The sequence below is a fragment of the Amphiprion ocellaris genome, chromosome 21, assembly GCF_022539595.1.
Source record: "Amphiprion ocellaris isolate individual 3 ecotype Okinawa chromosome 21, ASM2253959v1, whole genome shotgun sequence".
Taxonomy (NCBI): Eukaryota; Metazoa; Chordata; class Actinopteri; family Pomacentridae; genus Amphiprion; species Amphiprion ocellaris.
Genome location: NC_072786.1, coordinates 18,531,049 through 18,553,071, shown reverse-complemented (window position 1 = coordinate 18,553,071; position 22,023 = coordinate 18,531,049). Strand labels below are relative to the sequence as shown.

At 41.6% G+C, this 22,023-nt stretch overlaps 1 protein-coding gene across 2 annotated transcripts in view; it reads left to right on the top strand.

Moving 5' to 3' along the window:
- The window catches only part of ipo8 (importin 8), a 45,221-nt gene that overhangs the window by 20,215 nt on the left and 2,983 nt on the right, over window positions 1–22,023 (top strand). The window contains exons 15-24 of one of the 2 annotated variants that reach the window (XM_023286477.3): window positions 120–280; window positions 723–848; window positions 940–1,015; window positions 12,000–12,125; window positions 16,042–16,139; window positions 16,272–16,367; window positions 16,796–17,016; window positions 18,183–18,388; window positions 20,236–20,457; window positions 21,692–21,821. In XM_023286477.3, coding sequence (XP_023142245.1) covers window positions 120–280; window positions 723–848; window positions 940–1,015; window positions 12,000–12,125; window positions 16,042–16,139; window positions 16,272–16,367; window positions 16,796–17,016; window positions 18,183–18,388; window positions 20,236–20,457; window positions 21,692–21,821 — 1,462 coding nt within the window. The remainder of the gene's footprint in view (window positions 1–119; window positions 281–722; window positions 849–939; window positions 1,016–11,999; window positions 12,126–16,041; window positions 16,140–16,271; window positions 16,368–16,795; window positions 17,017–18,182; window positions 18,389–20,235; window positions 20,458–21,691; window positions 21,822–22,023) is intronic. The other variant, XM_023286478.3, reaches the window with a different exon arrangement.

Here is a 22,023-nt window from a genome sequence, read left to right as displayed (position 1 = left end):
GTAAAAATTAGGAGTGAGCATCAATTTTCACTCAGAACTTCACATTTCTTTCTTTGTGAAGTGAGAACACATCACAGTCCTCACATCACATGCTGTGCTGTGTGTGTTTTTGTGTGTAGCTAAGCTGTACATCAGGCCGTACATTCGGCCAGTCATGCAGGAGCTGCTGCATGTGGTCAAAGAGACGGAAAATGATGATCTGACCAATGTTATTCAGAAGATGATCTGTGAGTACAACCAGGAGGTGGCCACCATCGCTGTAGACATGACGCAGAACCTGGTAAGAACACCACATATACTTTGCTTGCAATTTCATGGCAAGACTTTAAACAGTCATAATATGGCACTGTGGATCTTGCAGATGTTCTGTATATGCTTGTATGACTGAATCTTTGTATTTTTTTTAACCCCTAACTGCATACGATGTAAATGACTGTTGTCCTGATATGTGTGTAACCTCTGAGTTTGTGTATTCCTGTCTACTCATGGAGAGGACTTGGTTTAAGGTTGTGGTAAGGTTAGGTAAGGGTTGCTTTTGGGATAAGGATAGGTTAAGATGCGGTTAAGGTAAGGTTTAAGTAAAGTGTTACAGTAGTTGTAGAGCTGTTCAGTTTTTCTTCACAGGGGTTCACTTATGTTTAGGTTTAGCTTAGGGTTATGGAAGTGAATGTAAGTTACGATGATTTCTTTTGACGTGATGGAAACGCGTGTGTGTTTGACAGGCAGAGATCTTCACCAGGGTCCTTCAGAGTGAGGAGTATGAGGAGAATGAGGACAAGACTGTCATGGCTCTTGGCATCCTGAGCACCATCGACACCATCCTCACCGTTATGGAGGACCACAAGGAGGTGCCGCACACTCACACACTGAACTGATAGTAGTCTAGCTTGCCATTGCAATATTGAAATGTAGTAAAATGCTTTACTTCTTGTATTGCAGATCACTCAGCAGCTGGAGGGAATCTGTTTGCAGGTGATCGGCCTGGTCTTACAGAAGCCCATCATAGGTATGGCAGGTGTGTGTGCGCGAGCAGTCCAGTGTCTTTTTTCTTTTTTTCCTTAGTGTTATATAACACACTACTGTTCTTGCTGTTTAGACATTTTGCTGCTCTGACTTGAAGCTATCCCGGAGGTCACAGTTTGATTTGCTCCTTGACATATAGTTTATTTTTGCGCCTTTTCCTGTACAGAGCCTCTGTGCATTTGAGATCAAAGGTAGTTTCCTCTAGCTGATGTGATCCACAACAGCAGGGACACACAGCTGTAATTCTGGGATGTTACCTAAAGGTTCCTATAGGGACAATTTTAAAAATGGAGTTTTGCGGTTACTCTATGCTAGCATTATGACAAGAGCCATTATTATTATTATTATTTTTCTGAATTTTCCTTATCCATAGAATCGAAGCTCATGTTTTGGGCTTACAGTTTTGCAGCTGTCACTGATGGACTTTGGGGATGTTTTATCAGGCGGAAATTTAAAAAAAACAAAAAAAAAAACATTAGGCTTAAGGGGGTTTAACTACTTCAAAAAAATAGGCTTGCAAATGTTAGGATAGGAAATAAATGTAATGTTTGTTTCAGCTTGGTGATATGCACGGTAAGATTTTGTTAGAAATACTGAATGCATACGAAACTGATGATCAGTGCAAATATTCTTAATAGAAAAATTGTTATGATGAAAGTTACTGAAAAAAAACTGAGTGAAAAGGGAATCTGGATTGGAGTACAGTCTTTGATTTACAGAATTTAATCGTATAAATAACCAATGTGCAACACTATTCTTTTGAGTCACAAAGAAGAAAACGTTTTATAGTATTTTTGTTTTCTTGCTGCTGTCATTAGTTTTGATTGAGTTATTTAAAAATCTTTAATGAGCAGTACTTTATGTCTGTGATTTAAACATAGTAATCATTGCAAACCTCTCAAATATATCTTAAGAAATGATTTATAAGAAATGAACTGAGATAGACAGGCAGCACACAGCATTTCCTTTTGTTTGATCAGATTTTGAGGCAATTTTCTCATTTTATAGTTTTTTATGCACAGCTGTAGAGACTAAAGATTGAGTTGCTCTCACTTTTGCAGCTGGTAACTTACATAGAGTGTTTTCATTGCTTAAGGCACACATGGAATATATTTGAAGGAATTTCTCTCATCCAGATATTTTAACATGTATTTCCATGTCCAGAGACAACTAGTACTTCCTTTAGGTTTACTACGTTTATGTTATTTTTTGTTTTGATTTGGTGTTTTTCACATTTTGATGGAGTAAAACATATTCTTTCACTCTGTCACCCAAGTGTGTAAGTGACTGTGCTAATGAGTACCACACAGACTAATGTGAGAAAAGATAAAGTAAGCCTGTGTGTGTGTGTGCGCACGTGCGTGTGTGTGCCTGTGTGCGTGTCTATGTGTCTTACAGCAGGAACATCTCGGTGAATGCAATGTAGAATTATGTGATGTGTGTGTGTCTGCGTAAGTGTGTGTGTGTGTGGAATGGATTAACTGATTGGGAAGCTGTGTTCAGGCAGAGAGATAAAGCTGCAGGATCATAATGAACAAAATGAAAGAGCGAGGTCAAGTAAATTTTTCTCCAGGGAACTAAACAACGTGGACTTACTCGCACACAACACGACCACACCAAACACACACATAAAATCCGACACAGCTGTGCTCCTTATCTCACTCGTTGCATAAATCCCCAACAAAGAAGAGGAGGAGCTAAAATTTCCACAGTCACAGGTGACTGTCTTTTTCAGGGGTGTTAGAGCTTCTGTACAACTGTTACCAGTATGGATCTACTGTGGAGCTGTTGGTGTCTCCTGCACTGACACAGTGTAATCTGGAGACACGTGCCAATGACAGGCTACATTTTGCACCTTAAGATGGCAACAAACAACACTGTTGGAGTGTAACCTTGTACACTAAAGTATTATCATTCAGTACCATTTTGTGGTACTTTTATTTTTTGAAAGAAATTTAGAAAATCTGAGAACACTCTCACTTGCTCCAGTCCAGACAAGTTCATACAGCAACAAACCATCACAGTGAAGAGTGAGCTAAGCCAGAAGGCAAAGCCCTTGATTTGATTTACCATTCCAGTCTACAGTCTTTACCTATATTCATGAAAGATGATCAGTGAAAGAAAGAATGACATTGCGAATACAAGTTGCCAAATTGAGTTGCCTCCATAGGGATGGGCTTAGGAGCTCAGAGTAGAATCACTGCTCCTTCGCATTGAAAGTAACCAGCTTAGATGGTTCAAGTGAAGAGAGAGGCATGGACTATGTAAATCTGCGCATTCTGGAGGAGGTAACAGTGTATAGGGGCTTTTCAGTCAGCTTTTCAAGGCAGGTGACTGAAAAAGAACTTCAAAAAATAAAATTTTGGTATATGAACATGAGTTTTTTAGTGTTTAATTAGTGCTGGGGAAGAAAATGGTTTTCTTCTCAATTGCATTAAAAACTTAGGCATACAATGCCTATAAAAAAGTTATCACCATCCCTACCCCACCTTCCTGGGAGTTGTCCCCTTGTACTGCTTTAAAAATTAAATCATAGTCAATGTACACCTATCAGGCATAACATTATGACCACCTGCCTAATATTGTATTGGTCCCCTTTTTGCTGAAAATACAGCCGTGACCCATCGAGGCATGGACTCCACTAGACCCCTGAAGGTGTGCTGTGGTATCTGGCACCAAGATGTTAGCAGCAGGTCCTTAAGTCTTGGAAGTTGCGAGGTGGGGCCTCCATGGATCGGACTTGTTTCCAGCACATCCCACAGATGTGCCATTGGATTGAGATCTGGGGAATTTGGACGTCCAGTCAACATCTCAAACTCATTGCTGTGCTACTCAAACCATTCCTGAACCATTTTTGCTTTGTGGCACTGTGCATTATCCTGCTGAAAGAGGCCACAGCCATCAGGGAATACCATTTCCATGAAAGGATGTACATGGTCTGCAACAATGCTTAGGTAGGTGGTAAGCGTCAAAGTAACATCCACATGGATGGCAGGACCCGAGGTTTCCCATCAGAACATTACCCAAAGCATCACACTTCCTCTGCCAGCTTGCCTTCTTCCCATAGTGCATCCTAGTGCCATGTGTTCCCCAGGTAAGTGCACCCCCCACCATACACATGATGTAAAACAAAATGTGATTCAGGGGTCAGCATGGGCCCCCTGACTGGTCTGCAGCTATGCAGTCCCATACGCAGCAAACTATTGGATTGGACCATACGGGCCAGCCTTCGCTCCTCACGTGCATCATTGAGCCTTGGCCCTGTCTCTGGTTCACCACTGTTCCTTCCTTGGACCACTTTTGATAGATACTGACTACTGCAGACCAGGAACACCCAACAGGAGCTGCAGTTCTGGAGACGCTCTGACCCAGTCATTTAGCCGTCACTTGTCAAACTCACTCAAGTCCTTACGCTTGCCCATTTTTCCTGTTTGTAACACATCAACTTTGAGGGCATAATCTTCACTTGGTGTCTTAATATATCCAACCCAGTAACAGGTGCCATGATGAAGAGATAGTGTTATTCGCTTCACCTGGCAGTGGTCATAGATTTATGCCTGATCAATGGAATTCAACTTTTTTAATTTACAAAAAAAACTATTTAAGATCAAAGAGAAAATGGGTTTCTCTAAGCATTGTCAATTAATTAAATATATGAAACATGAAATTAGCAGCTGCATATGTGTTTACCCCCTTGAAGTCAGTCAGCCTTGCGTATCTGCAGTTCTACCCCATTCTTCTTTGCAAAACTGCTAAAGCTCTGTCAGGTTGCCCAGATATCCTGAGTGAACAACCTTTTTTAAGTCCAGTGACACAGGAACATTCATCTTGTTATCTTTAAATCATTTGTGTGTAGCTTTGGCTGTATGCTTCAGGTCTTTGATTTGCTTGAAAACAAATTTTCTCTAAAAGTGCAGTTCTTTTGCAGACTAAATCAGGCTGTCTTCCAGGATTTCCCTATACTTTGGTGCATTCATTTTATCTTAAACTTTACAAGCTTTCCAGGGCCTGCTGCCAAAAGCATCCCCAATTCATGATGTTGCCACCACCATACAGATGCTATCTTTGTGATGATGTGCAGTGTTTGATGTCTGCCAAACACAGTGTCTTGTCAGTTGGACAAAAAGCAAAATTTTGGTGCTGTCAGACTAAAAAACTAATCTCTAATCTAGATTTAATATGAGCTTTTTTCAACATAGTTTTTTCTTTGCCAGTCTCCCACAAACTTTGACTGGTGAACAACTCAGGCAACAGTTGTTGTGTACACAGTCTCTCCCATCTCAGCCACTGAAGTTCTAACTCCTTCATGGAGTTACAGGTATCTTGGTGCCCTACCTTACTAGTGTCTTTCTTGTGCAGTTACCTTTTTTTTTGCACTTGGAGTGTTCCTTTGTCTTCATGGTGGAATCATAGCCAGAAGTACTGATTCACCAATGACTGGACCTTCCAGATACAAATGTCTTTATACTGCAATCACTTGAGACACATTCACTGCACTTGTGATCTCTAACTAATTTTGTCTTCTAGCACCAATTGACTACACCTGTGTTGGATTAGGCAGCTCGCTTTCAAGGGGATGAATACTTATGCAATCACTTATTTCACATTTTATATTTTCGATGTTATTAAAATTACTGTTTAGAGAGCTGCTGTCACATTGATATGAATTAATTTTTTAAAAATATGTTTGTTTTTTTCAAAAAATAAACACAAACATAGCATGGAGAACAAAACAAAAACAGCTCAGGTATAACAAGACAATAACAGATTTTTCATCGCACAGGGGTTTACATAGGCAGGCTAGGCCAGTTTGGGAGATCCCAGTAATATGGGAGAAGACAGTGTGGGTCCAGTAGGGTTCCCAGACTTTATGAAAAGCGTCCACTGTTGGGTGCAGCAAACAGGTAATATATTCATTGGGGATACAGTCCATTATGAGATTGTGCCACAATTTCTTTGTTGGGGTGGCGTCCTTGTTCCAAAAGAGCAGAATGTTCTTCCTTGCAGCAAAGGTCAGTAATTTGAACAATGTTTTATGCTTGCTGTTAGAAATATGAACGTCAGGGAGACCGAGTATGAGGCACATAGGGTCAGCGGTATTGACTTACCAAAAATAATGGATAGTTCATTTATAATATCAAGCGCTGTAGTTTAGCACATGACCAGAAGCAGTGCACATAATCACCAGTCTCAGTGTTACATTTCCAACACAGTGGAGAGGAGTTAGCCCAGTTTGTTTTTGAGAACAGGTGTAATATGGACACGATGTACAATCCTAAACTGAATAGATTTGGCCTGTTACAAACAGATATATCCATAGCGTGTGCCCATAACTCCCGCCAGGCTGTGTCGTCTATAGAGATGCTCAGGTCTCTCTCCCAGGCTTCCTTGGTGGGCTGGGAGGTTGGAGGTAGATTGGAAATAAGGGCCTTGTAGAAAATAGTAATACGTTTCCTAGACATCTGAGAAGACAGGGCACTTTCCACAGACGAGGCTGCACTATTAATTGCCAGAGTTGTGTCTTTCACGACAAAATGTCTGATTTGTAGATACACTGTATTGCCAAAAGTATTCGCTCACCCATCCAAATAATCAGAATCAGGTGTTCCAATCACTTCCATGGCCACAGGTGTATAAAATCAAGCACCTAGGCATGCAGACTGCTTTTACAAACATTTGTGAAAGAATGGGTCACTCTCAGGAGCTCAGTGAATTCCAACGTGGAACTGTGATAGGATGCCACCTGTGCAGCAAATCCAGTCGTGACATTTCCTCGCTCCTAAATATTCCACAGTCAACTGTCGGCTGTATTATGAGAAAGTGGAAGTGTGTGGGAATGACAGCAACTCAGTAGGTAGGCCACGTAAACTGACGGAGCAGGGTCAGCGGATGCTGAGGTGCATAGTGCGAAGAGGTCACCAACTTTCTGCAGAGTCAATCGCTACAGACCTTCAAACTTCATGTGGCCTTCAGATTAGCTCAAGAACAGTGCTTCAGCAGAGAGCTTCATGGAATGGGTTTCCATGGCCGAGCAGCTGCATCCCAGCCATTACATCACCAAGTGCAATGCAAAGCGTCGGATGCAGTGGTGTAAAGCACGCCGCCACTGGACTCTAGAGCAGTGGAGACGCCTTCTCTGGAGTGACCAATTGCGCTTCTCCATCTGGCAATCTGATGGACAAGTCTGGGTTTGGCGGTTGCCAGGAGAACCATACTTGTCGGACTGCATTGTGCCAAGTGTAAAGTTTGGTGGAGGGGGGATTATGGTGTGGGGTTGTTTTTCAGGAGCTGGGCTTGGCCCCTTAGTTCCAGTGAAAGGAACTCTGAATGCTTCAGCATACCAAGACATTTTGGACAATTCCATGCTCCCAACTTTGTGGGAACAGTTTGGAGCTGGCCCCTTCCTCTTCCACATGACTGTGCACCAGTGCACAAAGCAAGGTCCATAAAGACATGGATGACAGAATCTGGTGTGGATGAACTTGACTGGCCTGCACAGAGTCCTGACCTCAACCCGATAGAACACCTTTGGGATGAATTAGAGCGGAGACTGAGAGCCAGGCCTTCTCGTCCAACATCAGTGTGTAACCTCACAAATGCGCTTCTGGAAGAATGGTTAAAAATTCCCATAAACACACTCCTAAACCATGTGGACAGCTTTCCCAGAAGAGTTGAAACTGTTATAGCTGCAAAGGGTGGACCGACGTCATATTGAACCCTATGGATTAGGAATGGGATGTCACTTACGTTCATATGTGAGTCAAGGCAGGTGAGTGAATACTTTTGGCAATATAGTGTATCTGAAGAACTCACTCTTATGTAGTCCATATCGCTGCTGTAACTGCTGAAAGGAGAGCAAAGTCCGGCCAGCAAACAAGTCTCCGCGTTTTGCTAGCCCACACGTATACCAAGTTCTGAATCCTTGGTCTAGGCAGCCTGGCAGGAAGTTCGGGCCACCCAAAATAGTAGCAAGAGGAGATGTTAGGTGGACACGACCCTCTATGATGTGAATGGATCTCCAAGCTTTAACTGTGCTTAAAGTGATGGGATTCATACAGGGCTTCATAATCACATCAGAATTATTAACAAATAATAGGTTAAACAGGGGACATTTGGACTGAGAGAATTCTACATCAAGCCAAATGGACGCTGGATCTTGTTTAAGCCAGTCAGCTATCACCCGTAGGTGAGCTACAAGCTGGTATAGTCTCACATTAGGAACATCTAACCCACCATCAGAACCAGCCATTTGAAGTTTTGTCATCTTGAGTCTGGGTTTCCTTTTGCTCCAGATAAAAGCACTTAACCAGCCTTCCAGCACCTTAATAATCCTGTTTGATAAAAGAATAGGGATCATTTGCAGTGGGTACAGCAATCTGGGTAGAATGCAGGGATGAGAATGACAAATGGAAACACCCCCCACCCCCCCGTTGCAATGCGCGTTGCCGAAAGATGTCGGCGGCGGGATGGCCATCACGGCGGGCGGCCATCACAAGCCTCGGCTCGCGACGCGTCGGCCGGCCGGCCGCTTGCCTACCCCCTTACAATTTTCTCAACGGATTTACATGATTCACAAAAACTATACTTTCGGTGGAAAAAAACTCGGAATTCCGCGGATCCGCGGAAAATTCTCATCCCTGAGAATGAGGAAGAGCAGCTCTGCCCAACCAGGAGAGGGGTAAGGGGGCCGAGCGATGCAAATCAGCCTTTATAATGTCTAAAATTGGAACAAAGTTACATTTATACATCTGCTAATATGTAGGTGTGATATACACTCCCAAGTAGGTGAAACCAGAGGGAGACCAGCGAAAAGGAAAGGGCTCTGCCATGATCGGGACTGTTGTTGTCACTCCCAGTGGCATAGAATCGGATTTTCCTAGGTGGATTTTGTGTCCTGAAAAGGCGCCAACCCTAACCATAACCCTTGAAATATGAAGTTTCTCTAACTCAGCTAATCTGGACTCAAGACGTTTACATTGCTCATTTTTCTGACACCTTTTGGATGTTGTAAATGAGATGATGAGGCCCTGAGAAAAGGCTTTGCATGTTTCCCAAGGGACAGAAGGATTGTCTGTAGATAGAGAATTTATAGAGTAAAAAAATCCTGAATTCAGAGGTAAAGTATGAAATGAATTTTCCATCTTTAAGAAGGGATGTTTGAAACCTCCAGCGCCCAGAGAAAACCCTGTCTTCAGAAAGAGAATAAACCAAATACAGAGGGGCATGGTCAGATAGAATGATATTGATATAGTACATGACTGAGCCAGGAACATTTTTGATGAGAGGATGAAGAAATAATCAATTCTTGTATAACTTTTGTGGGGGGCAGAAAAAAACGTAAATTCGAGATTAATGGGGTGGATTTCCCTCCAGACATCGGAATACCCAATATCACGGCATATAGAATTTAGCACTCTAGCTTGCCCAGAGGGGGGAGATGTACCTGGTGGGAGTTTATCCAGCAAAGAGTTAAAATGACAGTTAAAGTCTCCTCCCACAAAGCAATCATCAGATGACGGTTCACAAAAAGCAGCAAATGCCATAGTAAGAAAGTCAGGGGAGTAGCCAGGTGGGCAGTATAAATTCATTAATGTTATATTCTTTCCCAAAAGTACTCCTTTCACAATTAGACAGTGACCTTCATGGTCTTTAACACAGGTAAGGCATCTGAATGCAAGTTTTTTACAGACCAGAATAACCACACTTCTGCCAGAAGAAGAATAGGAAGCTGCAAAACCCTGTCCTACCCAGCCTCTCTGCAGCTTAGTGACTTCCTTGTCCTCCAGATGAAGCTCCTGTAGAAAAGCAATAGAGGCATCTTCCTTTTTAAGATATGACATTATCGTTAACCTCTTGGCTGGTTTTCGGAGGCCCCGAATGTTCCAGGAGCAGAGCTTAATGATATTTAGATTGCACATATAAACTGTTATTTATAATGAAGCGATGATCAGCCAAGGCCCCAGTCAAAGCCCCCCTCCCGCGTGATGAACAGGCCCACCAGTGTGCACCTTGAAAATTGCCTGTACACATCCTGAGCTTAACACGAAAAATAGAAAGAACAAACATACCGAATGCTAGTTTGTTCTCGGCCAGAGATGTCCACAATGTTCAAATGTTCAAACCAGCATCAGGAGAACTGAGCCAGACTTACCGGGTGGATAAGAGAGGAAAAGGGGAAAACTGTGTGTCGGGTAAAACATCCTGTGTGTAGACCGTGGTATGATATCATGCAGGCAGGGAGTCTATGTAATCTTGTACTTTCCCTGGGTTGACGAATCTCTTTCTGGAGTCTCCATGGGTTACCTGCAGAGTTGCGGGGAATAGCATGGCATAAGGTATCCCACGCTCTCGCAGCCGCTGTTTCACTGCATCATACAACTTGTGTCTCTTCATCGCCGCCGAGGAGAAATCACTGAAGAATGACAGCCTGGATCCGTTGTAAATCAAATCGCCGTCTTGACTGGCTCTGCGCACCGCTTCCATCACCCTCTGTTTGTCTCGGAATGCGTGGAACCGCAGTAGCAGCGATCTCGGGCGTTTGTTCGGTTCTGGTTTAGGTGCTTGAGGACGTGGGGCAGCCACGTCTCAAAGAAATGTGCTTGTTGCCCCTTCTCTGTGTCTTCTGTCAGGCCGACGACCCTAATATTTAGGCGTCTGTTGTAGTTCTCCACCATGTCCAAACTCTCTGTCAAAGCACTGACCTGCTTTTCCAGCTCATCAATCCGGGGCTTGTGTACGGTGGCGGTATTTTCGACAGCTAGCAGCCTAGCCTCTGCTTCATCGAGCCGGTTACTGGCAGACTGGAGCTTCGCAGCATGTTTGTTAATAGTCACTGCCAGAGGGCTAAATTTTTCATCAATCACTTTTATAATCTTAACCGTCATGAGACTGAGAGCCTTAGCAAGAGCTGGGTCCAATCCGTCGGAGATGTCATAATCGGCCTGGTCACCATCTTGAGAGCCTTCTTCTTGTCTTTGCTCGCTCGAGTTCTTCCCCTATTATCGAAGGACTGCAGCCAAAAGCGTTCTAAGGACATAACCTGCGACGCTCAAAACAAAAATATTTCCCATGTATGGTTGAAAACAGGATAAATGAGTTTATACAGCCAAGTGGCGCGGAGCTCAGACCAAAACGCTGTGATCACCTCGCCGCCATCAGGTGACCCCCTGAATTAATTTTTTTTTTTTTTAATGAATTGTTGCCAAAAAGCTAAAATATGTTGACAATATATTGACAATGACTCAATGCACTAAAGCACTAAGAGGTGAAAACTTCAAAGGAGGGTAAACACTTTATATCCACACCGTAGGCCACAATGTAATGGTGGCTGGTTTTTTAACTGTGCTCCTGGATTTAGGCATTGAAGACTGTGTTCAGTCCGACATAAACTATCATTCATTGTAAGATGTAAGAAACAAACCAATATGTTCCAATGGAATGTTAATAATGCTGATACTGACCTTGTCGAGATGTTTGGGTAGTAGCCAAATCTAAATTAAAGCGCTTTTTTTTTTTTTTAAACTCACTGTCCTTCCAAAAGTCAGTGATTCTTCTTTTATCCAGTCACATAAGACTGCAAACTGGATTTTGTACACCATAGGAATCCCTGGTACATAATGTTACCCTATTTATTCATTTATGATTGCAGGTAATATTCTCATGAGTGCCACATTTTTTTGTTTGTGGTTTTTCCTTTTGTTACAGAGAACCAGTTTCACTAAATCCACAGTACCTCACAGCTTCCATTTAGTGTTAAGAAGAGATGTGTAGTTAGGTTTCTTTAAACATAGAAGAATGACCCCAATCTGGTCTGCACAGTGAGCATCATAGATTTTACCCTGCATGAGTCTCAGATGTACAGTCAGCCATTGGAGTTTTCAACTCTCTCCTTCCTTTCTTTGCTTTAGTTCCTTCTCACTGCAAATTAGGTTTTACAGAATGTGTTGTAAATGTGAGTCTTTTTCTGTCCATTGCAGAGTTCTACGAGGAAATCCTGTCACTGGCATTTGGCCTCACCTGTCAGACAATATCTCCCCAGATGTGGCAGCTGCTTGGCATTCTTTATGAGGTCTTCCAGCACGACTGCTTTGACTACTTCACAGGTATGTAAAACACCAATTTATGATGCCAACAGCACAGAATCTGATAAGACGTCATAAATTGCCTCCTGTGGCCAGGTACTTGTTGTTCTGGTTTGCACATTGCATAATTAATGTCACAGAACCAGCAAGTATTTGATTTGTAGTTTGGAAATGACACTCTGAGGTAGTTTGGGTGCAAATTTAACACAAATGGCTGGGTTGAGTCCATGGAGGACAAATAAAATGTCCAGCTTTCTTGGAATTTTCTCCGCTGATCTTGCTTGGCTTGTATCGCTCTCTCTTTTTTTTTCTTTCTTTTTTTACTGACCTCTTGCAGTCTCTGGTCTGGTTTCCCAGTGGTTGCAGCTCTGGCCCCTCATATTCCTCACTTACTTGAATGGCTCCCTGTTTGCAACTTGGAAATGTGCCCATCTATACTGTCTGTGCACTACATGTTAGAAAGCTGAAACCCTACATACTTTAAACTAAATTTGTTAGGACACTTTTATTAATTCACTTGCAGTTAGTAAAAAAATAGTAGAAGTTTACATGCTGTTTAAAGTGTTTTAGGGATTGTGTTTATTTTCTGCATTATACAAATTACATGATAATGCAGAAAACACAATAATTGATACAGTATTCAGATTAAAGCAGCTTTAAGGAAAGCTCAATTGAAGAAACTCCATTAGAAGTTACAATTCATAATGTAGTAATAAACACGTTACAGATCGTTAGAATACACAAACTACGGGTTCCAGTACCTTGGTAGGCATCACAAAACCCACATATGCTAGCTCTACTACTGTTTGGAGTCGGGTAAGAGAAACATACAGTTTATCAATGAAGAAGCTGTCAACCTGGAATTCTCTGCAAATCTGCACCTGGGGGCAACAGGGCTACACCTGGACCTAAGGACGTTCTTAGTCTGACCAGATTTTTACGCTTCCAATATCTAGGCTTACATTTTTTTTCCCTCAGACTCTGTGAAATTTTTAAATCAAAAATCACGGCTGATGCTAAAAACCTAGACAACACAGCTTGCAACACTAAAGACAATGACGTCTGACTGCCTTATACATTTACTGACAACAAGGGGACTTTCAGCAGCTGTATTCTCTCCAAAATCATTACCATTTATATTGCTGTATACTGAAGGTTTCAAAGAAACATCTTTCTTTGTCTTGCTCTGGAGATCTTTTCTCTTTTTCTTTACAGTGTTTTCTGTACAATGCTGGTTAGCAACAGCCATACTTACGTGGGTATTCACATGAAAATGCATCATTAACACTGAACCTAGTTAAGGCTAGACTTAAGTTTGATTAAGTGCAACCAACATAACGTACAGACTTAATAAAGGCCAGTAGGTGTGACCAGCTCTTGATGGTAGAGGTATACAGACCTGATCAAAATCTTAAGACCAGTTGAAAAATAGCTAGAATTTACCTTTTGCACATTTGGATCTTAATGAGGTTTTAAGTCGAGCTACAATATGCAAAAGCAAGAAGGGGGAGTGAGACAAAAAGCACTTTGAAAAAGTAATTTATTGAAAACAACAAGTAAACTGAAATAGGCTGTTTATCAGCTGATCAAAAGTTTAAGACCATCGCTCAAAAAATTACAAAAAACTCTCCAAACCAGAACAAAAAATTTTCTCAGTAGGACTCAGTAATGAGTAGCTCCACCGTTCTTGTTAATAATAACAATAATAATGATAATAATAATAATAATAATAATAATAATAATAATAATAATACCTTTAATTTATAATGCACTTTACATATAAAATCTCAAAGTGCTACAATACATTTAAAAGAAACATTTTAGAAACAGTAGTAATATGTTAGAGCTTAAATAAGAATGTCTTTAGCCCTTTCTTAAATGACTCCAGGGACTGTGGGGCCCTCAGGGGTGGTGGTAATGCGTTCCACAGTTCAGGAGCAGCTGTCTGGAACGCTCTGTCGCCCATTGTCCTCAGGTTGGATCTTGGAGTGCACAGAAGGTTGGTATTAGTGGATCGAAGTTTTCTGGAGATCTGTTAATCACTTCAAAAATTCGTTTGGGCTTGCTTGATGCGAGTGTTTCCAGGAGGCTGGTGGGAACATTGCTCCAAGTGGTGAAGATGGCTTCACAAAGGGCATCAACTGTCTGGAACTGATGGCCATTTTTATAAACTTCCCTTGCCATCCATCCCCAAATGTTGTCTATGGGATTTAAATCAGGGAAACATGCGGGATGGTCCAAAAGAGTGGTTATTGTCCCTGAAGAAGTCTTTCGTCAAGCGAGCATTGTGAACTGCAGCGTTGTCCTGTTGAAAAACCCAGCTGTTACCACACAGACGAGGGTCCTCAGTCATGAGGGATGCCTGCTGCAACATCTGCACGTAACCAGCTGCCGTTTGACGACCTGCACCACCTGAAGCTCCAGTGTTCCACTGAATGAAAAAGCACCCAGATCATGATGGACCCCCCTCCACTGTGCCGGGTAGAAAACATCTCAGGTGGGATCTCCTTGTCATGCCAGTAACGTTGGAAGCCATCTGGACCGTCAAGGTTACATTTTTTCTCATCAGAGAATAAAACTTTTTTCCACCTTTCAAAGTCCCATGTTTGATGGTCCCTGGCAAAGTCCAAACGGGCAGTTTTGTGGCGTTGTAGGAGACGAGGTCTTTGAATTCGTTTTTTGTTTTTGAAACCCTTTTCCCGCAGATGCCGTCTGATGGTTATTGCGCTACAGTCGGCACCAGTAAGGGCCTTAATCTGGGTCGAGAACCGCCCTGTGTCTTGATGGACAGCCAATCGGATCCTCCGGCTCAGCGCAGGTGTAATTTTTTTGGGTCTACCACTTGACTTTTTTGTTCCATAATGCTCAGGATCTTTCAAAAAATTTAGAATGACTGTCTTACTGCGTCCAACCTCAGCAGCAATGGCACGCTGCGAGAGGCCTTGCTTATGCAGCTCGACGATCCGACCACATTCAAGAAGAGAAAGCTTCTTAGCTTTAGCCATCAGGAGGCCATGACCGTGTGAATGCCTGACAGAAGATGAGAATTTTGAGCAGATTTGGGCTTTTATAGCCTGTGGTCTTAAACTTTTGATCAGCTGATAAACAGCCTATTTCAGTTTACTTGTTGTTTTCAATAAATTACTTTTTCAAAGTGCTTTTTGTCTCACTCCCCCTTCTTGCTTTTGCATATTGTGGCTCTACTTAAAACATTAAGATCCAAATGTGCAAAAGGTAAATTCTAGCTATTTTTCAACTGGTCTTAAGATTTTGATCAGGTCTGTATATTCCAGTCAGGTTGGTTAGATTAGGTAACCTTGGGATGCAGAGATCATTAGAGACTGTATATAAAGAAGGATGAAAGATAACTTCCTTCCACTGAACAAGAATGAGGCCAAAATATTGTGGCAGTTGGTGCTGCAAGACCGCGAAGTAGTGACCAAGAGGCAGAGACATGGTATCAAGGTCCCGTCTCCCACCTTGACTAATGTGAGCTCACACCTTTTGAACTTCACAGAGTCCAGCTGTTGCAGTCTGTACCGTCTTGGGCTGACATTGACACTTGCTGTATAATTTTCTAATCTAGTCATCTAGCTATAAATCATCTACTTTTTAGCTATTGATTGGTTGTGGTCTCAGCTTGATATTAAGGGCCAGGCAGCAGGTGGGACCTCAATACCACACCTGTAACTGTGATCAGTAGTGCCTAGACTCTGGCTGCAAATGACATCCCCAACATGAAATGGCCACTTCTGAAACATTTTGGCTTCTCTTCTGGGGAGCCGTCATGTCATCCTGAATTTAAAAGGGTTGTTTGATGAGTGTATCCCATAATGACAATTCTTCTAACCAAAAAACTAAATCATAACATTGGAATGACCTTGACAATAATGTATTTTGTTGCTGAAGCTGATGACCAATTGTGTTTATGTTATAGATATGATGCCTCTTCTGCACAACTATGTTACCGTGGATACAGACATGCTTCTGTCCAACCCAAAGCACTTAGAGGTCATCTACAGCATGTGTAAAAAGGTCAGGCTTTAAACATATTCTCCTGCTGCTCACAGTTCAGACATGTCTGAGCAAAAATCCTGTTTTCCCAGTGTTACTGCTGCTGCTGCATCATGACTGCTAAATGACTTTGTGACTTTTCCCCTGCTGTAGGTGCTGACCATAGATGCAGGTGAGGATGCAGAGTGTCATGCTGCCAAACTGTTGGAGGTCATCATCCTTCAGTGCAGAGGCAGAGGCATCGACCAGGTCAGAAGCAACTTCATAGAGTACAGACTCCTCAGTTGTGTTAATCGGAGGTGAATTCACAGGAGAGAAATGCTTTTGTGATTTTCTGTCATTCCTGGCCTGCTACCACTTTACAAATCTATCTAAAGGACCACCAAAGTTCGAAAACTTGAGCTGAATGTATGGAATTTAAAAATCAAAGCAAATATGCTATTTCATGTTTCAGACAGACACTCAACTGAGCAGCTGCAAATTGGGCCAGAACTGTAAATAAATCAAAGATATGTCTGTAGCAAACTGACTTAAGTTGTAGATCTGGAAATGCCTGATTTTAAACTGGGAATTCTTTAAGGCTGGTAAATAATAAAAGCAGTTATTGTTAACACTGTTAACAAATTCAGTGTCAGATTTTAGCCACAGCCTGATTTTGTGCTCTGTCTCACCTGCAGTGCATCCCTCTGTTTGTGGAGGCTGTGCTCGAGCGTTTGATGAGGGGGGTGAAGTCCAGTGAGCTCAGGACCATGTGTTTGCAGGTGGCCATCGCTGCTTTGTATTATAACCCAGCCCTGCTCATCCACACTATGGACAACATGCACTTTCCACATAACCCACAGCCCATCACCGCCCACTTCATCAACCAGTGGATGAACGACACTGAGTTCTTCCTGGGGTGAGGAGGGCCTCTGTTGCCTTTAACTAATTCAACTTCTGGATTAAAGAAGGTCACAAATTTCTCTCAGATAAGTGTAAATGTTTATACGGAAATGTCGATTGCAGTTTTTTTTCATCTTGATGATGACCAGATGAATGACCAGTATGACTGACATGAAGATATGCACAAAAGAATTAGTATTTAGTGCAGAATAAGCATTTAAAGGCATCTTTCCACTGCAGGAACTCAGAGCAGGTGCAAGGCCATACTAACATTTACAGAAAGGGCCCCTTAATCTGTCCTTTCAACATTGTCTATCTATCGCAGTGTAGTATCAGAGTTTCGACTACAACATCAACTTTGAGTGCACGAAAACAGCAACAAATAGTAGTTACTGGACCTAACTCTGGTTAGGAGGGAGCACGTAGGACATAGAACAAAGAATGTTTCTGTATGGTGAATTTATCTTATTGATAGTGATGTTAGAAAGGAGAAGACTGCAACTCGACAAGGACATTATTATCCTCTCCAACCAGTTAGCATTTGTATTCTCGAAGTTCAGACAATCGGTGTCAAAATCTGCACACCAGTGTTTTGAGGCTGATCAGAAGTACCTACCCTGGAAGAAGCACTTTTTTCGTTCAAAAACAGCCCCGATATTCAGGGATCATTCCTGCAGTCAGAACATATGCAAAGTTTCGAGCTGCCCTAAAATGGCTTAGAAATTCCAACAGTGGAAAATAGCCTAAAGATTTCCATAGTAGAGAACTTGCATGAGCTTACATGTGTCTGTAGTTATCAAAACTTCCATGTTGGCTTTATTCTCAGTCTCAAAGGCTGCCACTTGAGCCAGGGCAGCTGTTTCACCCTGCTACAAATCTTAATGCTTCGCTATTGTTGCAACATCCTGACTCCAGTCCTGTATTAAAACAGACACAAAAGATTGATATCTGTCCTTTCATGTCACTCTCAGAAAAGGAAAAGGTTTCCCTTCTTTATTTAAGAATATTTATTAGCAGTGTTCAGCCTTCACAAGATTGGTGCCTTCATAGCCTCTTTTAAACCTGAACCTCTTATTGTTAATCGCGTTGGTTTTGTATTTGAATTAACACCCTGTCAGTGTTTTGTGGATTCCTCTTATTCTCACCCTCTGTTTTCCTTCCTCTCCCTGATCCACTCTCCAGACTCCATGACCGTAAGATGTGTATCATCGGCTTGAGTGTGCTTATAGAGCTGCCTAGCCGGCCGGCAGTGCTAGAGGGAGTTGCTGCCCAGATCATCCCCTCCATCCTGCTCCTTTTTCTAGGCCTCAAACACCTCTATGCCTCCCGCCTAATCAACAAACCAGACCTACTGGCTCGTGCAGGGGCTCAGGACGAAGACCAAAATGGTGAGAAAAGATCAAGAATGAGAAGGACAATTTGAAGAAATTGGGAGGACAAGGTGGTTGACAGAATTTGGCAAACTAAAGCAGAATGAATGCAGAAAGAAAACAGTAAGGCTTAGTGACAATAATGAAACAAGATTCTTTTTTGTCAGCATTAGATCTTCCACTACTTGAATCTTGATTCAGTGCTGAGCTCAAATTAGCTGCACCATATTTATTTTCTCACCCCCACTGGCTAGACTTTGCTTCAGTCAAGCATAAAGGAATTAGATCCCTAAACCTTGTCTAGTGCTTGTGGGGCAGACTGATAAATTAACTTAGTGTTACGGTAGCGACTAAGGATTTCTCCTGCGGCGTAGTGTTTAAAATGCATTGATTTCACCTCATTAAATGCTTTAGAATAGTGCAACATTAATTGAAAAGCTTACATTTTCTTCTAGTGAAAAGTGGAATCTGCTCTGGTTTGCAATATGCTTTCAATAGTGAAGAAAGAGTGTATAGAAGGACAGTGGTATGTAGCTAATATCAAGTAGTTAAACAACTTTTTCTACCCTCATACAGCTATTGTCATTGTTAAGTATTTGTTTTGGCTCTAAGTTCACGTTGGGATCACTAATAAACAGAGCTTATGGATATGGATAGCTTTGGATGGCTTTTTGAAATCATATGTCACAGGCTATTTTCTTGTAACAAAATCATAAGCTCATAAGCTCTAAAAAAGAATTGATGAAACATGATCTCTCTCCTTACTCCTTACTCCATATATAGCGTATTCAACAAAAATGAGCTCACGCACAACTGTCAGATGATTCACTGTTAATGTTTTTTCCAAATGATCAGGCATTTCAAACAGATCAGTCATCAATAATTCCATAAGCAACCACAGTGGGGAAACGGCAGGAGAAAGCAAAGGTATAAATAAAATTGGAAAATTTAAAAGCAGGTGATTATCACCATGCCAGAGCAGGTCAGTTTGAAACAACTGAAAAATTATTATGATTACAACTTATTTGTATGCCTGGTAGGAAGAGCAGCTCCAGATTGGTACTATTCTGACTAGACACTCACACCAAGCTTCCACGTATTCTACTCAGAAACCTGTCTGCAGGAAAACATACCAAATAGATTTAAACTGACCTTAAAGTTTTTAGCTTGACTACACTGTGCTATTAGGTTGGCTACCTGTCTTGCAAAGCTGCTTGTGTGATAGTAGCTAGCTCCCCATACTTCCGGTATGTTCACATTAGAAAATTTTTTAAAAAAAGAGTCTTTGCTGTATTTTCTGTGTAGGTCAGTTGACCACTCTGAAACTCATCCTGCCACCTTAGCTTTTCATGCTACTGTTGCCAGCAGTAGACTGCTACATTTCAGAGACTTAAACAGTGTTTTTTATAACAAATTTAACAGCTGCATCTCCACTGGAATATTTTGTCAAGAAAATAAGCTATCTTTGCATTCTTATCTTGATTTTAGACAAATTTGTTATTGTACCAGTCTGGAAATACAGAAACACATAGAGGCTAGTTATTTTTTTTCATCCATCTTTCAGTTCAAGCAGTGGATAACAATGATTGGCTGTGCCCACAAATTTTAATGTAGCATATGTCAAAGCTCAATACATTTGTCAGTACTATCCCATTCTGCGTGCCTTGAACATCCATTGTAACACAGATATTGACAAAGCTGTGTTTTTTAAGATTTTTCCACCAATTGCTTAAAATAGCTGGTGGAAAAATCTTATAATATAAATCCACATTCCACCTGATTCTTGAAATCACTTATATTTAGTTAGAGAACTGGCGTTATGAAGACTTCGATCGTCATGGCTGCATGCTTTTATATCTTGGCAGAGGAGATTCCCAGCGATGAAGACGAGGTGAACGAGAACCGAAATGCCATGCAGCAGCAGTCAAGCAGGCCAGCAGGCCAGGGAGGTGAAGATGATGATGAAGATGAAGATGACTACTGGGATGAAGACGGCTTCGAGGGAACGCCCCTGGAGGAGTACAGTACACCTCTGGACTATGACAATGGAGAGGATGAGTATCAGTTCTTCACCTCCGCTCTGCTCAGTAAGTCATCATTCAAATGTCAAATATTTGTATGTGTAAATGGATGAACAAGCAACATTCTAAAGCCTGATTACCACAAACCTAAAAACATTCTACATAGGTGCAGATTTCAACATTTTCCAGGAGACTGATCATTTGCTTTCCAATTTGAAAATTTGTCTTTTAACACTACTTGTTCATTTATAGAAACAGGGTGGAGGCAGCTGTGAGGACTGTATTAGATTTATCCTCAGTCATAACTTATCTTGCTACTAGTTCCGTGTATTTTGACTCCAGTCCTATTTAAAGCATTTTGAAGTGCTATGCTGTTATTATGCTCTGGCTTTGCTTTTAACGTGATCTGATACATGAGCCTCAGGTACATCGTCTTTTGAAGAGCTGTTGTGATTAAGCCTCTCCGATATATAAAAAAATGCTGCTCTACACTAAACCTGTAATCTGCAGACTTCGTCATAATGTTACAATGAGAGCAAGCAAATATAAAAGTCAGCATCAATTTGTGGCTTTCCCCAGGATTTAAATCTCACTTTCCCCAGTGAAGATCCATTGGCTAACCCATTGTGCCACCATCTGCTGTTTCCACCATAGACTTAGTTTCTATGTATACTATTTCATGTAATTAGCAAAAAACGTGATTGGCTAAAATCTTCACAGCCTAGGTTTTCTAAAGTCTAAAACTGGAACTAAGAGGAGGTGCAAAAGATCAATACAACATTTTTTTGCCCAAAGATACCAGACAACTGCCCACCCCAAGTTTTATAGACAAATAGTTTGGGGAATATCAGACAGCTGATTGCTTAGTGAATAATCTGACAGGATGTGATATAGTCCCAGCATTCCAGCAGAATTTATAAATTTATAAACAGGACTGAACATTTTTGTAAAAATGTATTTATTTCTAAAGATCATCTGTTTGCAGCTCATTTGTCAGTTGACAGGTTTTGTTATGTTGTCAAAAATATTGATTTTTAACTTATACGAAAAAATTATTGTGACTTCAGTCCCCAAACCATTCGTGTTAGGGAGAACATCCAAGTGTGATTAGCAGAATTTCCTTTGAACAGATGTCCTGCTCTCCATCTGTAAACATGGGATAAAAACTATCAAAAATGGGGTTGTTGATTATCAAAATTGTTACTCCATTATTAACCAGCTAATATTAGCACTACGTTAGCTGTATGAAAATTCCATTTGTCTTTCCTGCGCCTTTTGAGAAATTGTATATGTGTGTTAGGGGTCCAGAATACTGATGCAGTGTGGTACCAGTGTTTGACAGCTCCACTAAGTGACGACCAGAAGAAACAGCTCCAGGAGATCTACAGCATCTCACAGCAGAGGAGGAGCACCGCTGACAAGGGCCAGTGGTGAGAGGAGCCAAGGAGTTAGCTGGGAGCAAAAAGAGAGGGAGAGATGAAGAGACACAGACAGGGGAAGAAATGTTCTCGATAGATTCAGTTCAAGATGGCTCTTAATTGGAACATTGGCCTGAAGGACTGTTCTGTCACACTTTTCATAGTTTAAAGTGATGATTTCCAACTTTCCGGCACACTGTCCTATAACACTTGT